General features: G+C 52.5%; 1 protein-coding gene across 1 annotated transcript; it reads left to right on the forward strand.

Annotated features, from left to right (window-relative positions):
• The first annotated feature begins 4,898 nt into the window (after positions 1 to 4,898).
• On the forward strand, positions 4,899 to 19,114 carry Wdr81 (WD repeat domain 81). Its single transcript, XM_021176176.3, has 10 exons — positions 4,899 to 8,826; positions 9,737 to 9,844; positions 10,108 to 10,298; positions 10,429 to 10,619; positions 11,362 to 11,527; positions 11,621 to 11,786; positions 13,335 to 14,021; positions 14,585 to 14,730; positions 14,991 to 15,170; positions 17,966 to 19,114. The coding sequence occupies exons 1-10, from the start codon at positions 5,181 to 5,183 to the stop codon at positions 18,284 to 18,286; spliced, it is 5,802 nt and encodes a 1,933-aa protein (XP_021031835.1). The 5' UTR covers positions 4,899 to 5,180; the 3' UTR covers positions 18,287 to 19,114.
• Positions 19,115 to 19,868: the final 754 nt, after the last annotated feature.

Raw genomic sequence — 19,868 nt, forward strand, 5'->3', positions numbered from 1 at the left:
TCTCTTTTAAAAGAATTGTTTTATGTGCATTAATATTTTGACTGCATATGTGTATGTACACCATGTGAGTGCCTAGGGCCCACAGAGGCCAGAAGAAGGTACCAGGTCCCTTGAAGCTAGAGTTAAAGATGATTGTGAGCCACCCAGTATAGGTGCTTGGAGCCAAAGCCAGCCATAAGAGCAGCCGGCGCTCTTAACCACTGGGTCATCTCTCCAGCCCCTGACTCATTTATTTTTGTATTGTGAAGCAATAATTGCCCCCATTAACTTCACTTTATTTTATTTTTAGATTTTTTAAAAGATTTGTTTATTTTTATTTTATGAGCATGGGTGTTTTGCCTGCATATGTGTCTGTGTGTGCTGTGTGCATTGCCCGTGGAGGCCAGAAGAGGGCGTCAGATCACCTTGAAACTTGACAGTTGCTAGTCATCCTGTAGTGCTGGTAATTGAACAGTGTTCCTCTGAAGCCCCCTCCCTCAGTGCTCTTAATCACTGAGCCATCTGTCCCTTTAACTTCATAGCGACGTAACAACATGCTTGGAAGGGACGTCAGCAGACTCAGACAGGGACATAATGAAAGCTTCAAGGCCTTTCCCACTGCGGTGATTTATTGGGGGTCTCATGTGGCTAGTGTGGCTCTCCCTGAGTGTCTATGGAGTGGCATTAGAGCCCTCAAGAGTGGGAAAGGTGCAGGCAGATAGATACATCCAGAGCAGGTCTGCCTTTGTGTGATGTTTGAAAATCCACCTACTAGGTCCTTCTTTAGCTATCTGTATAACAAATATCAAGTAATCTCTTGTCGGTTCAACTCAGGGTACTTTTAGGATGAGAGTCATTATCATTTGTACACAGCGTGAGACTCTCACAATCCACTCTGAGGTCATAGGGATGGTTGGCTAAGCAAGCTGAGTGTTCCTTTTTCCTTGTCTCATCTCATTGTTGAGGATACCCAATCTGTAACAGTTACTTTCTGTTGCTGTGTTGCTGTAATAAAACACCATGGCCAAAGGCAGTTTAAGAAAGAGTTTAGCTGGACACCTTTAATTCCAGCGCATGGGAGGCAGAGGCAGGTAGAGAGTTTAGCCAGATATGGAGTCCCACACCTTTGATCTCAGTGCTTGTGAGCCAGAAGCAGACAGATATCTGTAAGTTTGAGGCCAGCCTGGTCTACATAGTGTGTTCCAGGAAGCCATGTCTACCTACAGAGATCCTGTCTCTCAAGAAGAAGAAAAAGAAGAAGAGGAGGAGGGAGAGGAGGAGGAGGAGAAGGAAGGGGGAGTATTTTTGGTTTTTTGGGTTTTTTTCAGAGAGATAGAAGTCCATCCTGTCAGGGAGACAACATATAACAAGCAGGAAGCATGAGCGGAGTCAGGAAGCCAAGAAATCAATCAGAACTTTAACCACAAGCACAGAGCAGAAAGAACAAACTGGTCTGGTGGTGAGGCTTTAAACTCCCGAAGCCCATCTCCACCGGAAGGCTACACCTCCCCATCACCTCTCCAGCCAATACCACCAACTGGGGACCGAGTATTCAAACACCTGAGCTGATGGGGAACTTTTCTCATTCAAACAACCGTATCACCTCTGGGTATAGAACTGCTCACACACCTTGTGGGTACACCTGGGTAAACAGAGTTGAGACTCTCCGGCATTACTGTTAGGGTTCACTTTTTTGTTTGTTTGTTTGTTTTTTGTTTTTGGAGACAGGGTTTCTCTGTGTAGCCCTGGCTGTCCTGGAACTCACTCTGTAGACCAGGCTGGCTTCAAACTCAGAAATCTGCCTGCCTCTGCCTCCCAAGTGCTGGGATTAAAGGAGTGTGCCACCATGCCCGGCAATACATTTATTTCTTTTTGAGATAGGATATCATGTAGCCAAGGTTGGTCCTCAAACTCACAACATAGTCAAGGATGACTTTGAATTTCTGATCCTCCCACCTCTGCCTCCCAAGTGGAGGTTTACACCACCGGTCTATCATCCCAGCAGGAGGCAGAAGCAAGTTCAAGGCCAGCCTGATTTACACATTGAGTTCTAGGACAGCCAAGACTACATCACACCATGTCACAAAACGTCAAAGCAAAACAAAGTAAGGAGCTATAATCCCAAGTGGGACTACAGGTGTGCATCAGTGTACTGGCTTGAAGCACTGGTTTTAAAAATTGGTCTGGATTTGAGTCCTATCTCAGGTGGATGGCGGTGGAGGCAGTGGCGGCAGTGTTGTCTTCTTCTTCTTCTTCTCCTTCTCCTCCTCCTCCTTCTCCCCTCCTTCTTCTTCTCCTCCTCACATTCCTCCTCCATCTTCTTTGTTTTTCTGAGACAGGTTTCTCAGGTTTCTCTGTGTAGCCTTGGCTGTCCTGGAACTAGCTCTGTACACCAGGCTGACCTTGAAGCCCAGAGATCTGTGTGCCTTTGCCTCCAGAGTGTTGGGCTAAAGGCATGTTCCACTGCTGTGTGGCATTCAAGTTTCTTTTTTTTTTTTTTTTTTTTTTTTTTGGTTTTTCGAGACAGGGTTTCTCTGTGTAGTCCTGGCTGCCCTGGAACTTGCTCTGTAGACCAGGCTGGCCTCAAACTCAGAAATCTGCCTGCCTCTGCCTCCCAAGTGCTGGGATTAAAGGCATGCGCCACCACGCCCGGCTCGGCATTCAAGTTTCTTATGAGATCTTTAACAAGTTTACCAAAGGTGGTTGGTTAGCTTCCTCATTCTAAATAGGTGTGAAAAGAGCCCCTAACTTTGTTTTGCTTTGACGTTTTGTGACATGGTATGATGCAGTCTTGGCTGTCCTAGAACTCAATGTGTAAATCAGGCTGGCCTTGAACTTGCTTCTGCTCCTGCTGGGGTTACAGGCTTGAGCCACCATGACAGCTTTAGCAATAGCTTTGTAAAGCCACAGTGTCAAGCAGGATGTGATGGCACATGCTCACAATACTAAGCTCCAACGATTCCCTGAACTCGAGTTGGTGAAATAGTCCATCAGGTAAAAGAGCTTGATGCCCAAGCCTGAGTCTGATTCCCTGGTGGCATGCTGTAAGGAAAGAACTTTCTAAAGATGTCCTCTGAGTGCCATGTGTACCAATGCATGCTTGCAGCCACCCACCCACCCACACAAGTGCACTGTCTCACACAGTGAGAACAGCAAGTGGATAAACAAACAAGCTGGAGTGGGGGATTGAGACACAGAATGAAATGAAACAAGATATGTAAAGCTCTTGGCAGGTGGCTGGCTCCTGGTAAACACTCCATAAGTGGGGAAGTTACCACATGTAAGGTCATGTGATCGAGTACATCTGGGGCTCCAACAGTCCTTAAAGAAGAGACGGATGGAATCTGTCATATCTAAACCATTGTTGTCATATCTCTGGGCAGTCTTTGTTTTTCCTTTCTTCTCTCTCCCTTCCTCTTTTTTAAAAATAATTATTTATTTATTATTATATCTAAGTACACTATAGCTGTCTTCAAACACACCAGAAGAGGGTGTCAGATCTCATTATGGATGGTTGTAAGCCATCATGTGGTTGCTCGGATTTGAACTCAGGACCTTCAGAAGAGTAGTCAGTGCTCTTAACCGCTGAGCCATCTCTCCAGCCCTCCCTTTCTCTTTTGAGTTAGGTTTTGTGTATCCCTGGGTAGCATTACCTTAACTACACTGACTTTGAACTTGCAATGATACTCTGCCTGATCTGTCTTATCCATTTTGAGATAGGGACTGACTACATAGCCTTTGCTGGTCTGGAACTAACAGAGATCTGTCTGTTTCTGCCTTGCAAATGCTGGGAATAAAGTTATGTACCACCACACCTGGAGTTTAAGGGTTTTTTTTGTTTGTTTGTTTTTTCCTGAGACAGGGTTTCTCTGTGTAGCTCTGGATGTTCTGGAACTCACTCTGTAGACCAGGTTAGCCTTGAACTCAGAAATCTGCCTGCCTCTGCCTCCTAAGTGCTGGGATTAAAGGCGTGCACTACCACTGCCCAGTGATTTTTTTTTTTTTAATGTGTGTATTTGTATGGGTGTGTGGGTGCTTGTGGAAGCCAGGTGTCAGATCCCCAGAGCGGAAGTGTTCTTAACCGCTGAGCCATCTCTCTTCCCTAACTCTGATTTTAAAGGCACCAAACTCTTAGGTAGGAGACTACACACACACACACACACACACACACACACACCCGTACACAAACTCGAACACATCACATGACCATGCCTGAGCACACAAGTGGTTTTACTGCTGGTCTGGCCTGTGTATGAGCTGGAACCAAAACCTTTGTCGGGAGATCCGCAGTCCAGTCTGCAGTTTGAGCACAGGCTCTCTGGTTTCTGTTCTCTGTCCTGTGTCGCATCTTGCCTAGAGGCACAGAAGCATCTGCAAGGCTGTGACCACGCTGGCTGGTGCTCTGCCATCTACATTTTCAACAGGAAACCTCAGGAGAGTATTTCCTTTTAAGAACGCCAGACTTCTGTGCCTGGGCCACTTCTCTACTTCCCAGAGCATCGTGTGCCAAGTGGCAAGTTATTAACCAAGTGCTTTGGAAAATTAAACTCCTTGGTTTGCAGAGTAGCATGGGAGCATTGAGAGGGTGTATGCCTAAAGGCCTGGTTCTGCTGCTGGCAGAGCTGACACTTGGCTAAAGGGCTGGCATTTCTGAGATGAGCCTCACTAGATCCGCGTCTCAGAGTCTGCAGGAGAAATCAGAGAGGGGAGAAAGGTCCAGTGGCCTGTTCAGGATGATCTTCCTCTGCATTTAAGGGCGGCTGGTTTGCCCACGTAGCCCCAGAACCAAACGAGCCTGGGACGAAGCCCCCTAAAGGCAGTAGGAGAGAGGGCGCCTTGGCTTATCAGCAGGGGTGGGGACAAGAGCAAGAGGCGGGACCTCGCCCGGCCCTTTAGAGACACGTGCGGTTGTTTCCGTGTCTGGGAGATCACATGACCCGCATCAGCTGACCCGTCACGGTGGAGCTCAGCGCTGGCGCTTTGCGCTCCCCGCCCTGCTGCGCCCCGGAGCGCAGGACCCTGCGGAGGGGTAAGAAAACCCCCAGGCTTTCTTCCCTTTGTCGCTGGTTCGCGCAGTCACCTGCACCCCACCTCCCGCTCCTCGTTCATCCCAGTCTTCCCGGCCTGGCACCCCGGAAGCCACTGCGAGGAGGGCCGTGGCCAGGCTCAGCCTTGCGCTGCCCCCAGGCGGCCAGGACCAAATGGCCCAGGGGAGCAGAAGGCGGAAAGTGGTTCTTACAGCAGGGGCTGAGGGCTGGTCCCCTTCCTCAGGACCTGACATGGAGGAGCTGCTCCGGAGCGTGGAGAGAGATCTGAACATTGATGCCCGGCAGCTGGCCCTGGCGCCGGGGGGCACTCACGTAGTGGCCCTAGTGTCCACGCGTTGGCTGGCTAGTCTCCGGGAGCGCCGACTGGGACCCTGCCCCCGGGCCGAGGGCCTGGGTGAAGCAGAAGTCAGGACTTTACTGCAACGTTCGGTACAGAGGCTGCCCCCAGGCTGGACGCGAGTGGAGGTGCATGGGCTGCGGAAAAGGAGACTGTCCTACCCGCTGGGTGGAGGCGTGCCCTTTGAGGAGGGGTCCTGTAGCCCTGAAACTCTCACTCGGTTCATGCAGGAGGTGGCTGCCCAGAATTACCGGAACCTGTGGCGCCATGCATACCACACTTACGGACAGCCTTACAGCCACAGCACTGCCCCCTCAGCTCTACCTGCCCTAGACTTTATACGACAAGCTCTCCAGAGGGTGTATGGATGCACCTTCTTGCCAGTGGGTGAATCCATCCCATGTCTATCAAATGTCAGGGATGGGTCCTGCCCCTCTCGGGGCAGCCCTGCCTGCCCCAGCCTTTTGCGAGCTGAGGCTTTGCTGGAGTCGCCCGAGATGCTCTATGTGGTACACCCTTATGTGCAGTTCTCCCTGCATGATGTAGTTACCTTCAGCCCTGCCAAGCTGACCAACAGCCAAGCCAAGGTGCTCTTTCTTCTCTTCCGTGTTCTGAGGGCCATGGATGCCTGTCACCGCCAGGGGCTGGCCTGTGGGGCTCTGTCTTTGCACCACATTGCTGTAGACGAGAAGCTATGCAGTGAGCTCCGGCTGGACCTGAGTGCTTACGAGATGCCTTCCGAGGATGAGAACCAGGAGGGCTCTGAAGAGAAAAATGGGACAGGCGTTAAGTCTGAAAAAGAGGGGGAAGGGAGAACTGAGTGTCCCACCTGCCAGAAAGAACTTCGGGGCCTTGTGCTAGACTGGGTCCATGGCCGAATCAGCAACTTCCACTACCTCATGCAGCTGAATCGATTGGCAGGTCGACGGCAGGGGGATCCCAACTATCACCCAGTGCTGCCCTGGGTGGTGGACTTTACCACACCTTACGGGCGCTTCCGAGACCTTCGTAAATCCAAGTTCCGACTCAACAAGGGAGATAAGCAATTGGACTTCACCTATGAGATGACCCGGCAGGCATTTGTAGCAGGTGGTGCAGGAAGTGGGGAGCCACCCCATGTTCCTCACCACATCTCTGACGTGCTCTCTGATATCACATACTATGTATACAAGGCCCGCCGCACACCGCGCTCGGTGCTCTGTGGACATGTCAGAGCGCAGTGGGAACCCCACGAGTATCCTGCCACCATGGAGCGAATGCAGACCTGGACACCGGATGAGTGCATACCCGAATTCTACACGGACCCCTCTATCTTTTGCTCTATCCACCCTGATATGCCCGACCTGGATGTGCCGGCCTGGTGCAGTTCTAACCAGGAATTTGTGGCTGCCCATCGAGCCCTGCTGGAGAGCTGGGAGGTGTCCCAAGACCTGCATCACTGGATTGATCTTACGTTTGGCTACAAACTCCAGGGCAAAGAAGCTGTGAAGGAGAAGAATGTGTGTCTGCACCTGGTGGACGCTCACACCCATCTGACCAGCTATGGCGTGGTACAGCTGTTTGATCAGCCACACCCCCAACGCCTGGCTGGGTCTCCTGCCCTGGCCCCTGAACCTCCACTCATCCCCCGGCTGTTGGTCCAGCCTATTCGGGAGGCCACAGGCCAGGAGGACATTTCAGGACAACTTATAAATGGTGCAGGCAGGCTTGTCGTAGAGGCCACTTCATGTGAGACTGGCTGGACTAGAGATAGACCCGGGACAGGAGAAGATGATTTAGAACAGGCTATGGAAGCTCTGGATTCCATTTCCCTCCCCGGGAAAGCAGGTGACCAGCCAGGCTCTTCCTCCAGTCAAGCCTCACCTGGCCTGTTGTCTTTTTCTGCACCCTCGGGGTCTCGACCAGGCCGAAGGAGCAAAGCTGCCGGGTTGGACCCTGGGGAGGGTGAAGAGGGCAAGATTGTTCTTCCAGAGGGCTTCAGTCCCATACAGGCCTTGGAAGAGCTGGAGAAAGTGGGTAACTTCCTGGCCAAAGGCCTAGGGAGCCAGTTGGAGGAGCCTGAAAAGCCTCAAGCCCAGCCACCTGTGCACCTGCAGAGCCTCTTCCATCGAGACATGCAGGTCCTAGGTGTCCTGTTGGCTGAGATGGTGTTTGCCACCAGGGTCCGGATACTGCAGCCTGATGCACCTTTGTGGGTACGCTTTGAGGCTGTTCGGGGTCTCTGCATACGCCACTCCAAGGACATCCCCGTGTCTCTGCAGCCTGTGCTGGACACACTCCTACAGCTGAGCGGACCCAAAAGTCCCATGGTGGCGAAGAAGGGCAAGCTAGGCCCACTGTTTGAGTACAGGCCGGTTTCCCAGGGATTGCCCCCACCCAGCCCAGCCCAGCTCCTCAGCCCCTTCAGCTCCGTGGTCCCCTTCCCTCCATACTTCCCAGCACTGCACAAGTTCATTCTTTTATATCAGGCCCGGCGTGTGGAGGATGAGGTCCAGGGTCGGGAGCTGGCGTTTGCTCTGTGGCAGCAGCTGGGTGCGGTGTTAAATGACATCACTCCCGAGGGCTTGGAGATCCTCCTGCCTTTCGTGCTGTCGCTCATGTCTGAGGAGCACACGGCTGTGTACACAGCCTGGTACCTATTTGAACCCGTTGCCAAGGCCCTGGGCCCCAAAAATGCCAATAAGTACCTCCTGAAGCCTCTCATCGGTGCCTATGAGAGCCCCTGCCGCCTGCATGGCCGCTTCTACCTGTACACTGACTGTTTTGTGGCCCAGTTGGTGGTGCGGCTGGGCTTGCAGGCCTTCCTCACCCACCTGCTGCCCCACGTCCTCCAGGTACTGGCTGGGGTGGAGGCTTCCCAGGAGGAGGGCAAAGGCCTGGTTGGGACCACTGAAGATGAGGAAAACGAGCTCCCGGTGTCCGGGCCTGGCTCCTGTGCCTTTGGGGAAGAGATTCAGATGGATGGGCAGCCGGCTGCTTCCTCAGGACTGGGGCTCCCAGACTACAGGTCAGGCGTCAGCTTCCATGACCAGGCCGACTTGCCGGACACGGAGGACTTTCAAGCTGGACTCTATGTGGCTGAATCTCCACAGCCCCAGGAGGCTGAGGCTGTGAGCCTGGGCCAGCTGAGTGATAAGAGCAGTACCAGCGAAGCCTCCCAGGGCGAGGAGAGGGGTGGGGATGATGGCGGTGCCCCTGCGGACAAGAACAGCGTCAAGTCAGGGGACAGCAGCCAGGACTTGAAGCAGAGCGAAGGCTCTGAGGAAGAGGAGGAGGAGGAAGGCTGTGTGGTGTTGGAGGAGGACCAGGAGGATGAAGTCACGGGAACATCTGAGCTCACTCTGTCTGACACGATGCTGTCCATGGAGACTGTGGTGGCTCCTGGTGATGGGAGAGACAGAGAAGAGGAAGAGGAGCCGCTGACAGAGCAGACAGAAGGCAAAGAACAAAAGATCCTCCTTGGTGAGCCCGTGGGCTGAGGGGGCATGGGTCAGCTGCTCTTCCTTCAGGGTTTCACATGCTGGGCATGGGTCCAACCAGATCTACTGTAGCACGCACAGCCACAATCAGACACAGTGGATGGAATGTGAAAGTGCTGTGTGTGAGTGGAAAGTGGGGCTTAGATTTAGCTTTCAGGAGCCAGAAAGCTCCTTTAAAAGCCATACCTTGGGCTGAGGCTGGGAGTGGAGTCGAGTGGTAGAGCACTTGTCTGGTATACTTGAGGCCCTGGGTGTCTTATCTCTAGCCCCAGAAGAAGTATTAAGAAATAAAAGCAAGCAGTGGTTGAGATGTGAATGGAGCCAGAACTGGCCGGAACAGTCGGGTGTGAAGTGGGAAGAGTGTTCCAGACAGGGAACAGTGTGTGTGTACCTCTGAGGCTCTCATGGTTCCATCAGAGAGGCAGGGAAAGGCTAAAATGGTTTTCTTAAGAGAGTCCAGAAGGGCCGGGTGTGGTGGCGTACTCCTTTAATCCCAGCACTCAGGAGGCAGAGGCAGGCGGATTTCTGAGTTTGAGGCCAGCCTGGTCTACAAAGTGAGTTCCAGGACAGCCAGGGCTATACAGAGAAACCCTGTCTCGAAAAAAGAAAAAAAGAGAGAGAGAGAGAGAGAGAGAGTCTAGAAGGGCGGAAGCCAGGGACAAGTCTGTACAAGAAGGAACTTGGGAGCATTGCCGAAAGGATGACCTCTCTGCAGGTCCTGCCTGAGGAGCCAGGACCTCGACCATGGCTAGGTGAATGGACCCAGGATGGTCAGGCTCGCTAGCAGAGCCACAGCCGAGTTGGCTGGGTGGGGTGGGGTGGGGTGGGGTGTAGTGGGTGGGGTGGGAAGGGTGAGTTATCTGATGAGCTCAGGACCTTTTCCTGCCCTGCAGATACAGCCTGCAAAATGGTCCGCTGGCTGTCTGCCAAGCTTGGCCCCACAGTAGCCTCTCGCCATGTGGCCCGGAACCTGCTGCGCCTGCTGACATCTTGTTATGTTGGTAAGGTCTGTGGTTAGTGCTGGAGACCAGGTTCCCCATCCAGGCTTCTGTCCATCCTTAGCCCTCTCTAGGCGACTCCTTCCCTAACTTCCCAGCACTCCCTGAGCAGGGACTGGGTCTCACCCACTAAGCTGGGTTTTCTTGGGTTACAAGTGGGGAAGAGCCCAGTACTGAATGAATTAAAGCCACCCCACGGTCTCAGAAGGCCGGCTTCCCTCCTGCCCTCCACTGGCTTCTCAACGCTGCTGGCCCTTCCTTGGCAGGGCCCACTCGACAGCAGTTCACTGTCAGCAGTGATGACAGCCCCCCACTGAACGCCGGCAACATCTACCAGAAGAGGCCAGTCCTAGGTGACATCGTGTCGGGGCCTGTGCTCAGCTGCCTCCTCCACATTGCCTACCTGTATGGAGAACCCGTTCTCACCTACCAGTACCTGCCCTACATCAGCTACCTGGTCAGTCCCTGGTTCATCAAACCCCAGATTGGGGGTGGGGGCAAGGATCCAAGGACCGGCCCCAGGTCTTGGGGGTTCCAGGAGGTCTGTGGGGTGACCTGTCCCTCCCTTATCTATTCTGTGGTTCTAGGTAGCCCCAGGGAGCAACTCAAACCCCAGCCGACTGAACAGCCGCAAGGAGGCTGGGCTGCTGGCAGCGGTGACACTGACGCAGAAAATCATCGTATACCTCTCTGACACCACCCTCATGGACATTCTGCCCCGCATTAGCCACGAGGTCTTGCTCCCTGTGCTTGGCTTCCTCACCTCCTTCGTCACAGGGTAGGCCCCGGCTGCTTGGGAGAGCCACCTGACTGAGGGGGCCCCCAGGAAGAGCTAGGAAGCTCAGGGGGAAGGAGATAATACTGGCCTGAGTCATGGTTCTGATGTTGGGAGTAGTGGCACAGATCTTTAATTCCAGCACCCAGAGGAGGGCAAGTTTCTGTGAGTCTGAGACTAGCCTTGTCTACAGAGAGAGCTCTAGGCTAGCTAAGGCTCCACAGTGAGACTCTGTCTTAAGAAAAGAAGAGTCGCGGTTCATTCTGGGTTGTGGGTGTGGCTTGGTGATGGGACACATTCCCAGCATGTTAGAGGAGCTATGCTTGAGTTCCAGCCCTTCAGAAAAACAAAAACGGGGAGCTGGAAAGAATAGCTCAGGGTTTAAGAGCACTGGTTGCTCTTCTAGAGGATCCAGGTTAGATTCCCAGCAGCCACATGGTAGCTCATAACCGTCTGGCAGTTCTATGGAACCTGCCACCCTCCTTCAGTCTCTGTGGGCCCTGCAAACATGTGCACAGACATACATGCAGGCAGAACACCCATACATATAAAATTAGACAACAAAAAAAGTTCATGTTCTCTCCTATCTGTAGCTCTGACTAAGCTACACTGTTTCCCTGTGCCTCAGTTTCCTCCCCTGGTCTGGACTGATCAGCCTTACATACAGCTCCTGTTATTTGAAGTTCCTGGTAAATTGGTCAAGTCCTTCAGGGAAGGGCTGGGAACTCTTGCACTTTGATTCTAGGTTCCCCAGTGGGGCCCAGGCCCGGACTGTCCTATGCGTGAAAACCATCAGTCTCATCGCCCTCATCTGCTTGCGCATCGGGCAGGAGATGGTCCAGCAGCACCTGAGTGAGCCAGTGGCCACCTTCTTCCAAGTCTTCTCTCATCTGCATGAGCTTCGGCAGCAGGTAGGCAGGCAGCTTCTGGGCTGGGTGGGCCAGGCCAGGCCAGGTCAGGCCAGGGCAGTGGACCCACTGAATCTGTGGTCTTCCTACCCACAGGATCTGCCACTGGATCCCAAGAGCTGTACTGAGGGCCAGCTGCCAGAGGCGACCTTCTCTGACGGGCAGCGACGACCAGTGGACCCCACCCTGCTGGAAGAGCTGCAGAAGGTGTTCACCCTGGAAATGGCGTACACAATCTACGTACCTTTCTCCTGCCTGTTGGGTATTGCCCATCACGTTCCTTTGCATAGAGTTGGTGACTCCATCTCTTTCCTGGGGTGGGCCCCGGTGCTCTCACCTCCGGAGTCAGCAGTGGAATCTTTTTTATTTTTATTTTTATTTTGACATGGGGTCTCGTTTAGCCCAGGCTGACCTTTAACTCCAGCTCCTTCCGGCTCCCACCGTCTCCTATTGGCATTGTAGGCATGTGGCATTGCTCAGGCTTCTTCACGTTCTTATTTTTAAATGACCTCTGTGTGTGTGTGTGTGTGTGTGTGTGTGTGTGTGTGTGAGTGTGGAGGTGACAGAATAATGGTTGGGGGTCAGCAGATCCCTTGCCTGATGAGCATCTCTCTAAATCCAGTTTTTGTTTTTGTGGGCTTTTGTGTGTGTGTTTGTTTGTTTTTGTAGACAGGGTCTCTCTGTGTAGCCTGGCCATCCTGGAACTCATTCAGTGGACCAAGCTGGCCTTGAACTCACAGAGATTCACCTGCCTCTGCCCCTCAGTGCCGGGATTAAAGGCGTGCACCACCATGCACCAAATTTTTTATTGTATTCACCCAGTGCCTCTCAGCTCCTCCCAGATCCACCTGCACTTCCCTACCCTTCTGGCTTGTTCCTCATGGCTTGCTCAGTCTGGTGTACCCCCTCCCCACCCTCCTCCCTGCAATGGTTTCTCTGCTTATGCCTGGCTATCCTAGAACTCACTCTGTAGACTAGGCTGGCCTCAAACTCAGAGATCCCCCTGCCTCTGCCTCCCAAGTGCTAAGATTAAAGGCGGGTGCCACCACCCCTGCCCCAGGGGTGGCACTACCCACTGTAAGTTGGCCCCTTCCCATATCAGTTGTTAATTAAGAAAATTCCTCCATAGGCCAATCTGGTGGGGGAATTTTCTCAGTTGAGGGTTTCTCTTCTCAAATGACTCTAGCTGGTGCCGAATTGAATTGATAAAACAAATCCCAAACCAACAACAACAACAACAACAAAACAACAACAACAAAACCAAATAAACAAAACAACTAACCAAGACAGTGACTTATAAAGAGAGAATCTGAACATTTTCCAGCAGGAAAGGCTCAGGAGCTGGCCATTCAAGTCTGGGGAACAGAACGTAGGGGAATATGATGGTCTCCAGAAGCTACCTGCAAAGGAATGAGCAGCCTGCTGGGTTTTGTGGCTTCCCTTATGGGATGGGTGCTGTACTGGGCTTCTCTCTGAATAGGATGGGCCGCCCTGTAGTTGGGAATGTTTTGCTCCTACAGAATTGTAAGTTCCCAGAGGCAGGACACATCTGTCTTATTCTTCATTGTGTGTCTGATGCTAGAATGGTGCCTGGCATACACGTGTGTGTCTCTGTAGAGACAGCACTCATGTTTACGTATCGATAAGCTGTTTTAGGGGGAGGAAACAGGCTTACAGATGAGAAGTTAATAACCCAGAGTAGCCCAGTCAGTACCTTGCCTTGGCTTCTGTGGTTTCTAAGCTCTGGGTAGATGGTAGCAGCTACCTTGCCATCTTCCCTGATCTTAGAACTTTCCCCACTCCCCTGTAGGTGACATCATCCGGAAAATCATCCCCAACCATGAGTTGGTCGGGGAGCTGGCAGGGCTCTATCTGGAAAGCATGAGCCCGAGCTCTCGAAACCCAGCCAGCATGGAACCCACCATGGCTAGTGCCGGCCCTGAATGGGACCCTCAGAGTGGGAGCTGTCTCCAGGATGATGGCCACTCAGGGACCTTTGGGAGTGTCCTGGTTGGAAATCGCATCCAGATCCCTGACTCTCAACCCCAGAGTCCTGGGCCACTGGGCTCCATCTCTGGAGTGGGTAGCGGAGGCCTCAGCAACAGGAATGAAGACAACGCCCTGAAGCGGGAGCTGCCTCGGAGTGCCCATGGGCTGAGCGGGAACTGGCTGGCGTACTGGCAGTATGAGATTGGTGTGAGCCAGCAGGATGCCCACTTCCACTTCCACCAGATCCGCCTGCAGAGCTTCCCAGGGCACACGGGGGCCGTCAAATGCGTGGCCGCCCTGAGCAGTGAAGACTTCTTTCTGAGCGGCAGCAAGGACCGGACTGTGCGCCTCTGGCCGCTGTACAACTATGGGGATGGGACCAGTGAGACGGCTTCCCGACTCATCTATGCCCAGCACCGCAAAAGTATCTTCTACGTGGGCCAGCTTGAGGCCCCACAGTATGTGGTGAGCTGTGATGGGGCAGTGCACGTCTGGGACCCCTTCACAGGTGAGCGGGCCCAGGTGAGGCCTGTTCGGCAGCTGCTTTACTGTGCCTTAGCCAGGCCTCTGGGAACGGGACCTAGTGGGAAACGTACAGTGGCGTATTTTGACGGGGAAGATTCAGTGAGGCAGGACAGAAAAAGAGTCAGGACTTAGAATCTGTGAGACCCGAGTTTGAATCCACTCCCCCAACTTAACAGCAATCGGCTAGCTCAGTTGCTGCAGGCGTCTGCCTTCTACCTGTAAGAACCAAAAATTTAGAAGATTCCACGAGTATGGCTTTGGCTTCTTGTACGACGTCACCTGTCGTCGTTGTAAAGAGAAGTATCGAGTGGAGGAGGGTCAGGGCAGATGGAGGTGGCAGCTGGTTAGAGCGTGCTATGTGAAGAGAGCAGACTGTTACGGGGCTGGACCCTTGACTTCACTGTGGAAGCAGCAAGATGAGAAAGCCCTGAGATTGTGTTTTCTGAGGGTCACTGGGGAATGGGATGCAGCTGTGGGGTGAGTTGGAGTTTGAAGTAGCCAGGGCTCTTTGATAGCCACTAAGTCCCCAAATGTGTCTTTTTTCAGGAAAGACCCTTCGCACAGTGGATCCTTCAGACAGCCGGGTGCCCCTGACGGCTGTGGCTGTCATGCCTGCCCCCCACACCAGCATCACCATGGCCAGCTCCGACTCCACTCTGCGCTTTGTGGACTGCAGGAAGCCAGGCTTGCAGGTCAGGAGGGGTGCAGTTCTTGGGCTGCTGGGGGTCTCTAGGTACCAGTCAGGAAAGACACTCAGAGGGGACTCCACCAGGAACGCTGCAGTGACAGGCAGCCCTGTGTGGGTGGGGCGCTGGCACGGATGGGGATTTTCTCTTCCGTGGATGGAGTGGGAGGGTCAGGCCTGCTGGCTTTGTGGGCCTGAATGGGGTGGGCTGCAGTAGGGTGGGTGGCAGTGATGGATGGCGACGGGCACTGCAATCTCCTCCTACAGCATGAGTTCCGACTGGGCGGAGGGCTGAACCCTGGGCTTGTTCGCTCGTTGGCCGTCAGCCCCAGTGGCCGGAGTGTTGTGGCTGGCTTCTCCTCGGGCTTCATGGTGCTCCTAGATACCCGCACGGGCCTGGTTCTACGAGGCTGGCCAGCCCATGAAGGGGACATTCTACAGATCAAGGTGACTGACTGCCTGAGGTCCTATCCTTTCATTTCTGCTTAGGGCCTGGACTGAGAGAGGACAGGTTTATGCTGGTGTCCCTTATAACTACTCAGGGACATTCAGTGGGGTGGAAAAATGGCCCTCGTAGGCCAGCTCAGGAACCAGCTGCACAGGAGGCAGGCTAGGGGCAGGAATCAGGGCTAGAACTGACCCTGATGCTCCACAGAGATGTTCTAATGAGTAACCCTTGTCCATATTTGTCTTGCTTGGAGGATCAGGGGTCACGCCCTGTCCGTGACCCAGTTCAAGTTAAATAAAGCCAGGAGGCTGTTTACTGCCTGGAGACCACTGAGCAGAGTCCATGCCCCCTGCTGGGCTGTCCTGATGGGGGCAGGAACAGGCCCAGGCCTGGGCATCGTGTTCCTGCCACCTATATTCAATCATAGACCTCAGAGCTTGGCAGGTTCTGGGAGGGGAGAAATAGGGCTGCTTGTGGGAGGATTTCTCCCTGCAGTGGGAACTCTCCTCTCCTGTCCAGATGGAGGTGAAAGACAGGCACTATTGCTTACAGGGAAGGCAGGTTGCCCCCAGCTCTATCCAGGACCCCAGGCGACCCTGGGTCTCAGTGTCTCTAAATCCCAGCATTCTAAGAAAGTGTCAGGATGGCTCTGGGGTCATCCTGGGTGTTAGTCCCAGACCTTGGAGGCTTCTCTGAGCCCCAGTTCTTTTCCTATGGGAAGTAAGGACATGCCAGGTGCTCTTTGAGAGGACCTGAGTTTGGTTCTCAGCACTGTCTAGCTCTGGCTCCAGGGGGTTCAACACCCTTTATGGCTTCTGTGGACACATATTCTTATGTGGCCTGCATGCACACACACGAACACAAATAAATATAAATGTTAAAATGTTAAAAGAAGACAGCGAGCCGGGCGTGGTGGCGCATGCCTTTAATCCCAGCACTCGGGAGGCAGAGGCAGGCGGATTTCTGAGTTCGAGGCCAGCCTGGTCTATAGAGTGAGTTCCAGGACAGCCAGGGCTACACAGAGAAACCCTGTCTCGGAAAAAAAAAAAAAAAAAAAAAAAAAAAAAAGAAGACAGCGGCACCTTGTACCTCACGTTAGTACGATTGGATGTGGCAGTGCCTCACAGAATCTGTGGGACTTTATTTATTTATTTATTTATTTATTTATTGGTCTTAAAATTTTAAAAGATTGGTTCAGGAGTGGTAGAACACACCATTAATCGCAACACTCAGGAGCAGAGGCAGGTGGATCTCTATGGGTTTGAGGCCAGCCTGGTCTACAGAGCAAGTTTTAGGACAGCCAAGGTTACACAGAGAAACTCTTTCTCAAAAAATTAAAACACTGGTCTACAAAGTGAGTTCCAGGACAGCCAGAGCTACACAGAGAAACCCTGTCTCAAAAAACTACAAAAAAAATAAATAAAATAAAAACAAAATATTTAAAAGATTTACTTACTTACTTGAGCTAGGATCTCTCTATTAGCCCTGGCTGTCCTGGAACTCATTGTATAGACCAGGCTGGCACCTTAAACTCACGAAGATCCTCCTGCCTCTGCCTCCTAAGCGCTGAGATTAAAGTAGTGATATACCATGCCCCACTATTTTCTTTCTAGATTTGGTGTTTTGCCTGCTTGTGTATATATGCACTCCCTTCGTGCAGTGCTAATAGGGGTCAGAGGCGAGTACCAGCTCTTCCTGGAACTAGAGTTATGGACGGTTGGGAGTCACCATGCTGGGACTGGGTCATTTGCAAGAGTTACAAGTACTTCTGAGCCATCTTCAGCCCCCTAGAGTTTTTTTTTCCCCCTGGCTGTTCTGAAGTAGAATCTGTTCTCGTTTTGTTTTGTTTTGTTTTTCGAGACAGGGTTTCTCTGTGTAGCCCTGGCTGTCCTGGAACTCACTCTGTAGACCAGGCTGGCCTCGAACTCAGAAATCCGCCTGCCTCTGCCTCCCGGAGTACTGGGATTAAAGGCATTCGCCACCACTTATATATAAGTACACTGTAGCTGTCTTCAGACACTCCAGAAGAGGGAGTCAGATCTCATTACGGATGGTTGTAAGCCACCATGTGGTTGCTGGGATTTGAACTCTGGACCTTTGGAAGAGCAGTCGGGTGCTCTTACCCACTGAGCCATCTCACCAGCCCCAGAATCTGTTTTTTTGGGTTTTTTTTTTGTTTGTTTTTGTTTTTGTTTTTTTTTGGTTTTGGTTTTTCGAGACAGGGTTTCTCTGTGTAGCCCTGGCTGTCCTGGAACTCACTTTGTAGACCAGGCTGGCCTCGAACTCAGAAATCCGCCTGCCTCTGCCTCCCGAGTGCTGGGATTAAAGGCATGCGCCACCACACCCGGCCAGAATCTGTTTTTAAATGAGAGTAATAGTTACAGGTTTTTTGTTTTGTTTTTTTCTTTTTTCTTTTTTTTGTTTTTGGGTTCATTTGTTTCATTTGTTTTGAGACAGGGCTCACTCTGAGCCCCTAGGTGGCCTGGAACTTGCTATGTAGAACACACTGACTTCAAACTTGTTTTCTGAGTGTTGGATTTATGGGCTTGTGCTATTTTGCCCAGCCTCGGATGGTTGTTAATAACAATATTAGTTTTTCTTTTGGAGATAGGCTCTCACTGTATATCACCAAGACAGTGGCTGGTCTGGAAATCACTGTGTAGGCCAGGCTGACCTTGAATTCACAGAGATCTGCCTCCCGAGTTCAGAAATTAAAAGCACTCTGGAATGGTTTTGGAATTTGGTGAGTACCCAGGCCGCCATTGATGCTATCTGTCCCTCCTGCTCTCTGCAGGCTGTAGAGGGCAGCGTGCTCATCAGCTCCTCTTCCGACCATTCCTTGACTGTTTGGAAGGAGCTGGAACAGAAGCCCACGCACCACTACAAGTCAGCATCCGACCCAATCCACACCTTCGACCTGTATGGCAGCGAGGTGGTCACTGGCACTGTAGCCAACAAGATTGGTGTCTGTTCCCTGCTTGAACCACCCTCTCAGGCCACCACCAAGCTCAGTTCGGAGAACTTCCGCGGCACGCTCACTAGTCTGGCTCTGTTGCCCACGAAACGCCACCTCCTGCTGGGCTCGGACAACGGCATCATCCGCCTCCTGGCATAGGGCCAGCCAGGAGTTGGCTGAGGGCAGGGCAAGATGACATCTCTCAGGGCCAGCTCCTCATCCTTGATCTCGAAGCCGATTCTTCTAGGCAAGCCCCAGGCTCTGGCTACCCACATGGCCTGCCGTCTGGGATTGCACAGCTCCTGAATCTCCAAAGCCTTGAAGTGGCTTCATGAAACTCGGGAGATGGCTGTTCCTAACCAGCAAGAATGGGGGCAAGGAAAGCACTGTGATCCCCATTGCTCCCCAGTTCTGCCTTCTGGATTCACATGGGGACAGGGCAGCTCCAGGAAATGAAAGGAGTTGGGCCTTCACTCAGCCAGCTTCCTCTAGCCACGCTCTCCTTAGCTCTGTCTCTCCGTTTGGTAGGAAACTGCTCCTATCTAGGGTTCTGATGGTACTGGGACTCCAGGCTCAGGAGGGCTGGCCAGGACCTATGACTTTCAGGGCTTGGTCTGGGGTTTTAGTATTCATTCAGCCAGGTCTTCCAGTGTGGGACCAGAAAAAAGGGGATGGGAGAACAGGGCCAGGGAATGGGTTATATGGGCCCAGCTGGTCCAGGAATGAATCCATGCCTTGCCTTGGTACCCCTAACCACAGCGTTTGTGCCTTCAGCCGGGGAGGCAGCCCTTGGGACCAGCACCCCTAGGGAGAAGAGGCAGCGGGAATCATCTCTGTATCTCGGGTTCTTCCCAGGGGATGGGCAGACTCTGGCATCTCTTGAGTGTTCATTTGGAGAAGCCTGAGATGTGGCCCCTGCTGCCTTCTCACTATTTGCAGACCATGTAAATAAGGTCAATAAATTCTTTGGAAGAGCCACGGAGCTGAGTGAGGCTGTGTTGTGTTTTGCTTTGCCTAGGCTGGGCTCAGGCAGTTCTGCCTCAGCCTCCCAAGGAGCTGGGGAACTGGTATATGTCACTGAATATGTCACTGTGCCTGGCTTATGGCTTGGCTTGGCTTTTTTCAGATGGTCTCAAGTGCCTCATGTTGGTCTTGATCTTGGGATGACCATCCTGCTTGAAACAGAGTAGTGGACTTATAGGCATGACCCACCAGGCCCAATTTTTATTTTTTTAAAGGCATTGATTTTTGTACGTGTATGATTGTTTTGCCCACTTGTACATATGCGCACCATACTTGTGTCTGGTCCCTGTGGAGGTCAGAAGAGGGCATCGGGATCACCTGGAACCGAAGTTAATGAACGGTTATGAGCCACATCTGGATGTTGAAGATTGAACCTGGATCCTTTGCAAGAGCAGCCAGTGTTCTTACCCACTGAGCCATCTCTAGGTCCCATGCCCAGCTTCTTTTGATACAAGGTCTGGTAGCTCAAACTTGATATGCAGCCGGGGTTGACCTGGTATTCCCTACCCTCTTCTCTCTACCTTCCAAGTGCTGATATTATACATAGGTGTGGACAGTCATGCCCACCAGTTTGCCTTGATGGCACCAGAGTCAGGAAAGTCCAAACCTGGTAGTTCCAAACACAGCAAGAGGGTAGAGAGGCAGCCATTGTCCTCTGGCTGCCTTGGATACAGAGCTTCTGGGTTGGGTGGCCTTGGGTCAGTTTTCCGAATGGCTC

This window comes from Mus caroli, unplaced genomic scaffold (assembly GCF_978045245.1).
Source record: "Mus caroli unplaced genomic scaffold, Mus_caroli_1 scaffold_13, whole genome shotgun sequence".
Lineage (NCBI taxonomy): Eukaryota > Metazoa > Chordata > Mammalia > Rodentia > Muridae > Mus > Mus caroli.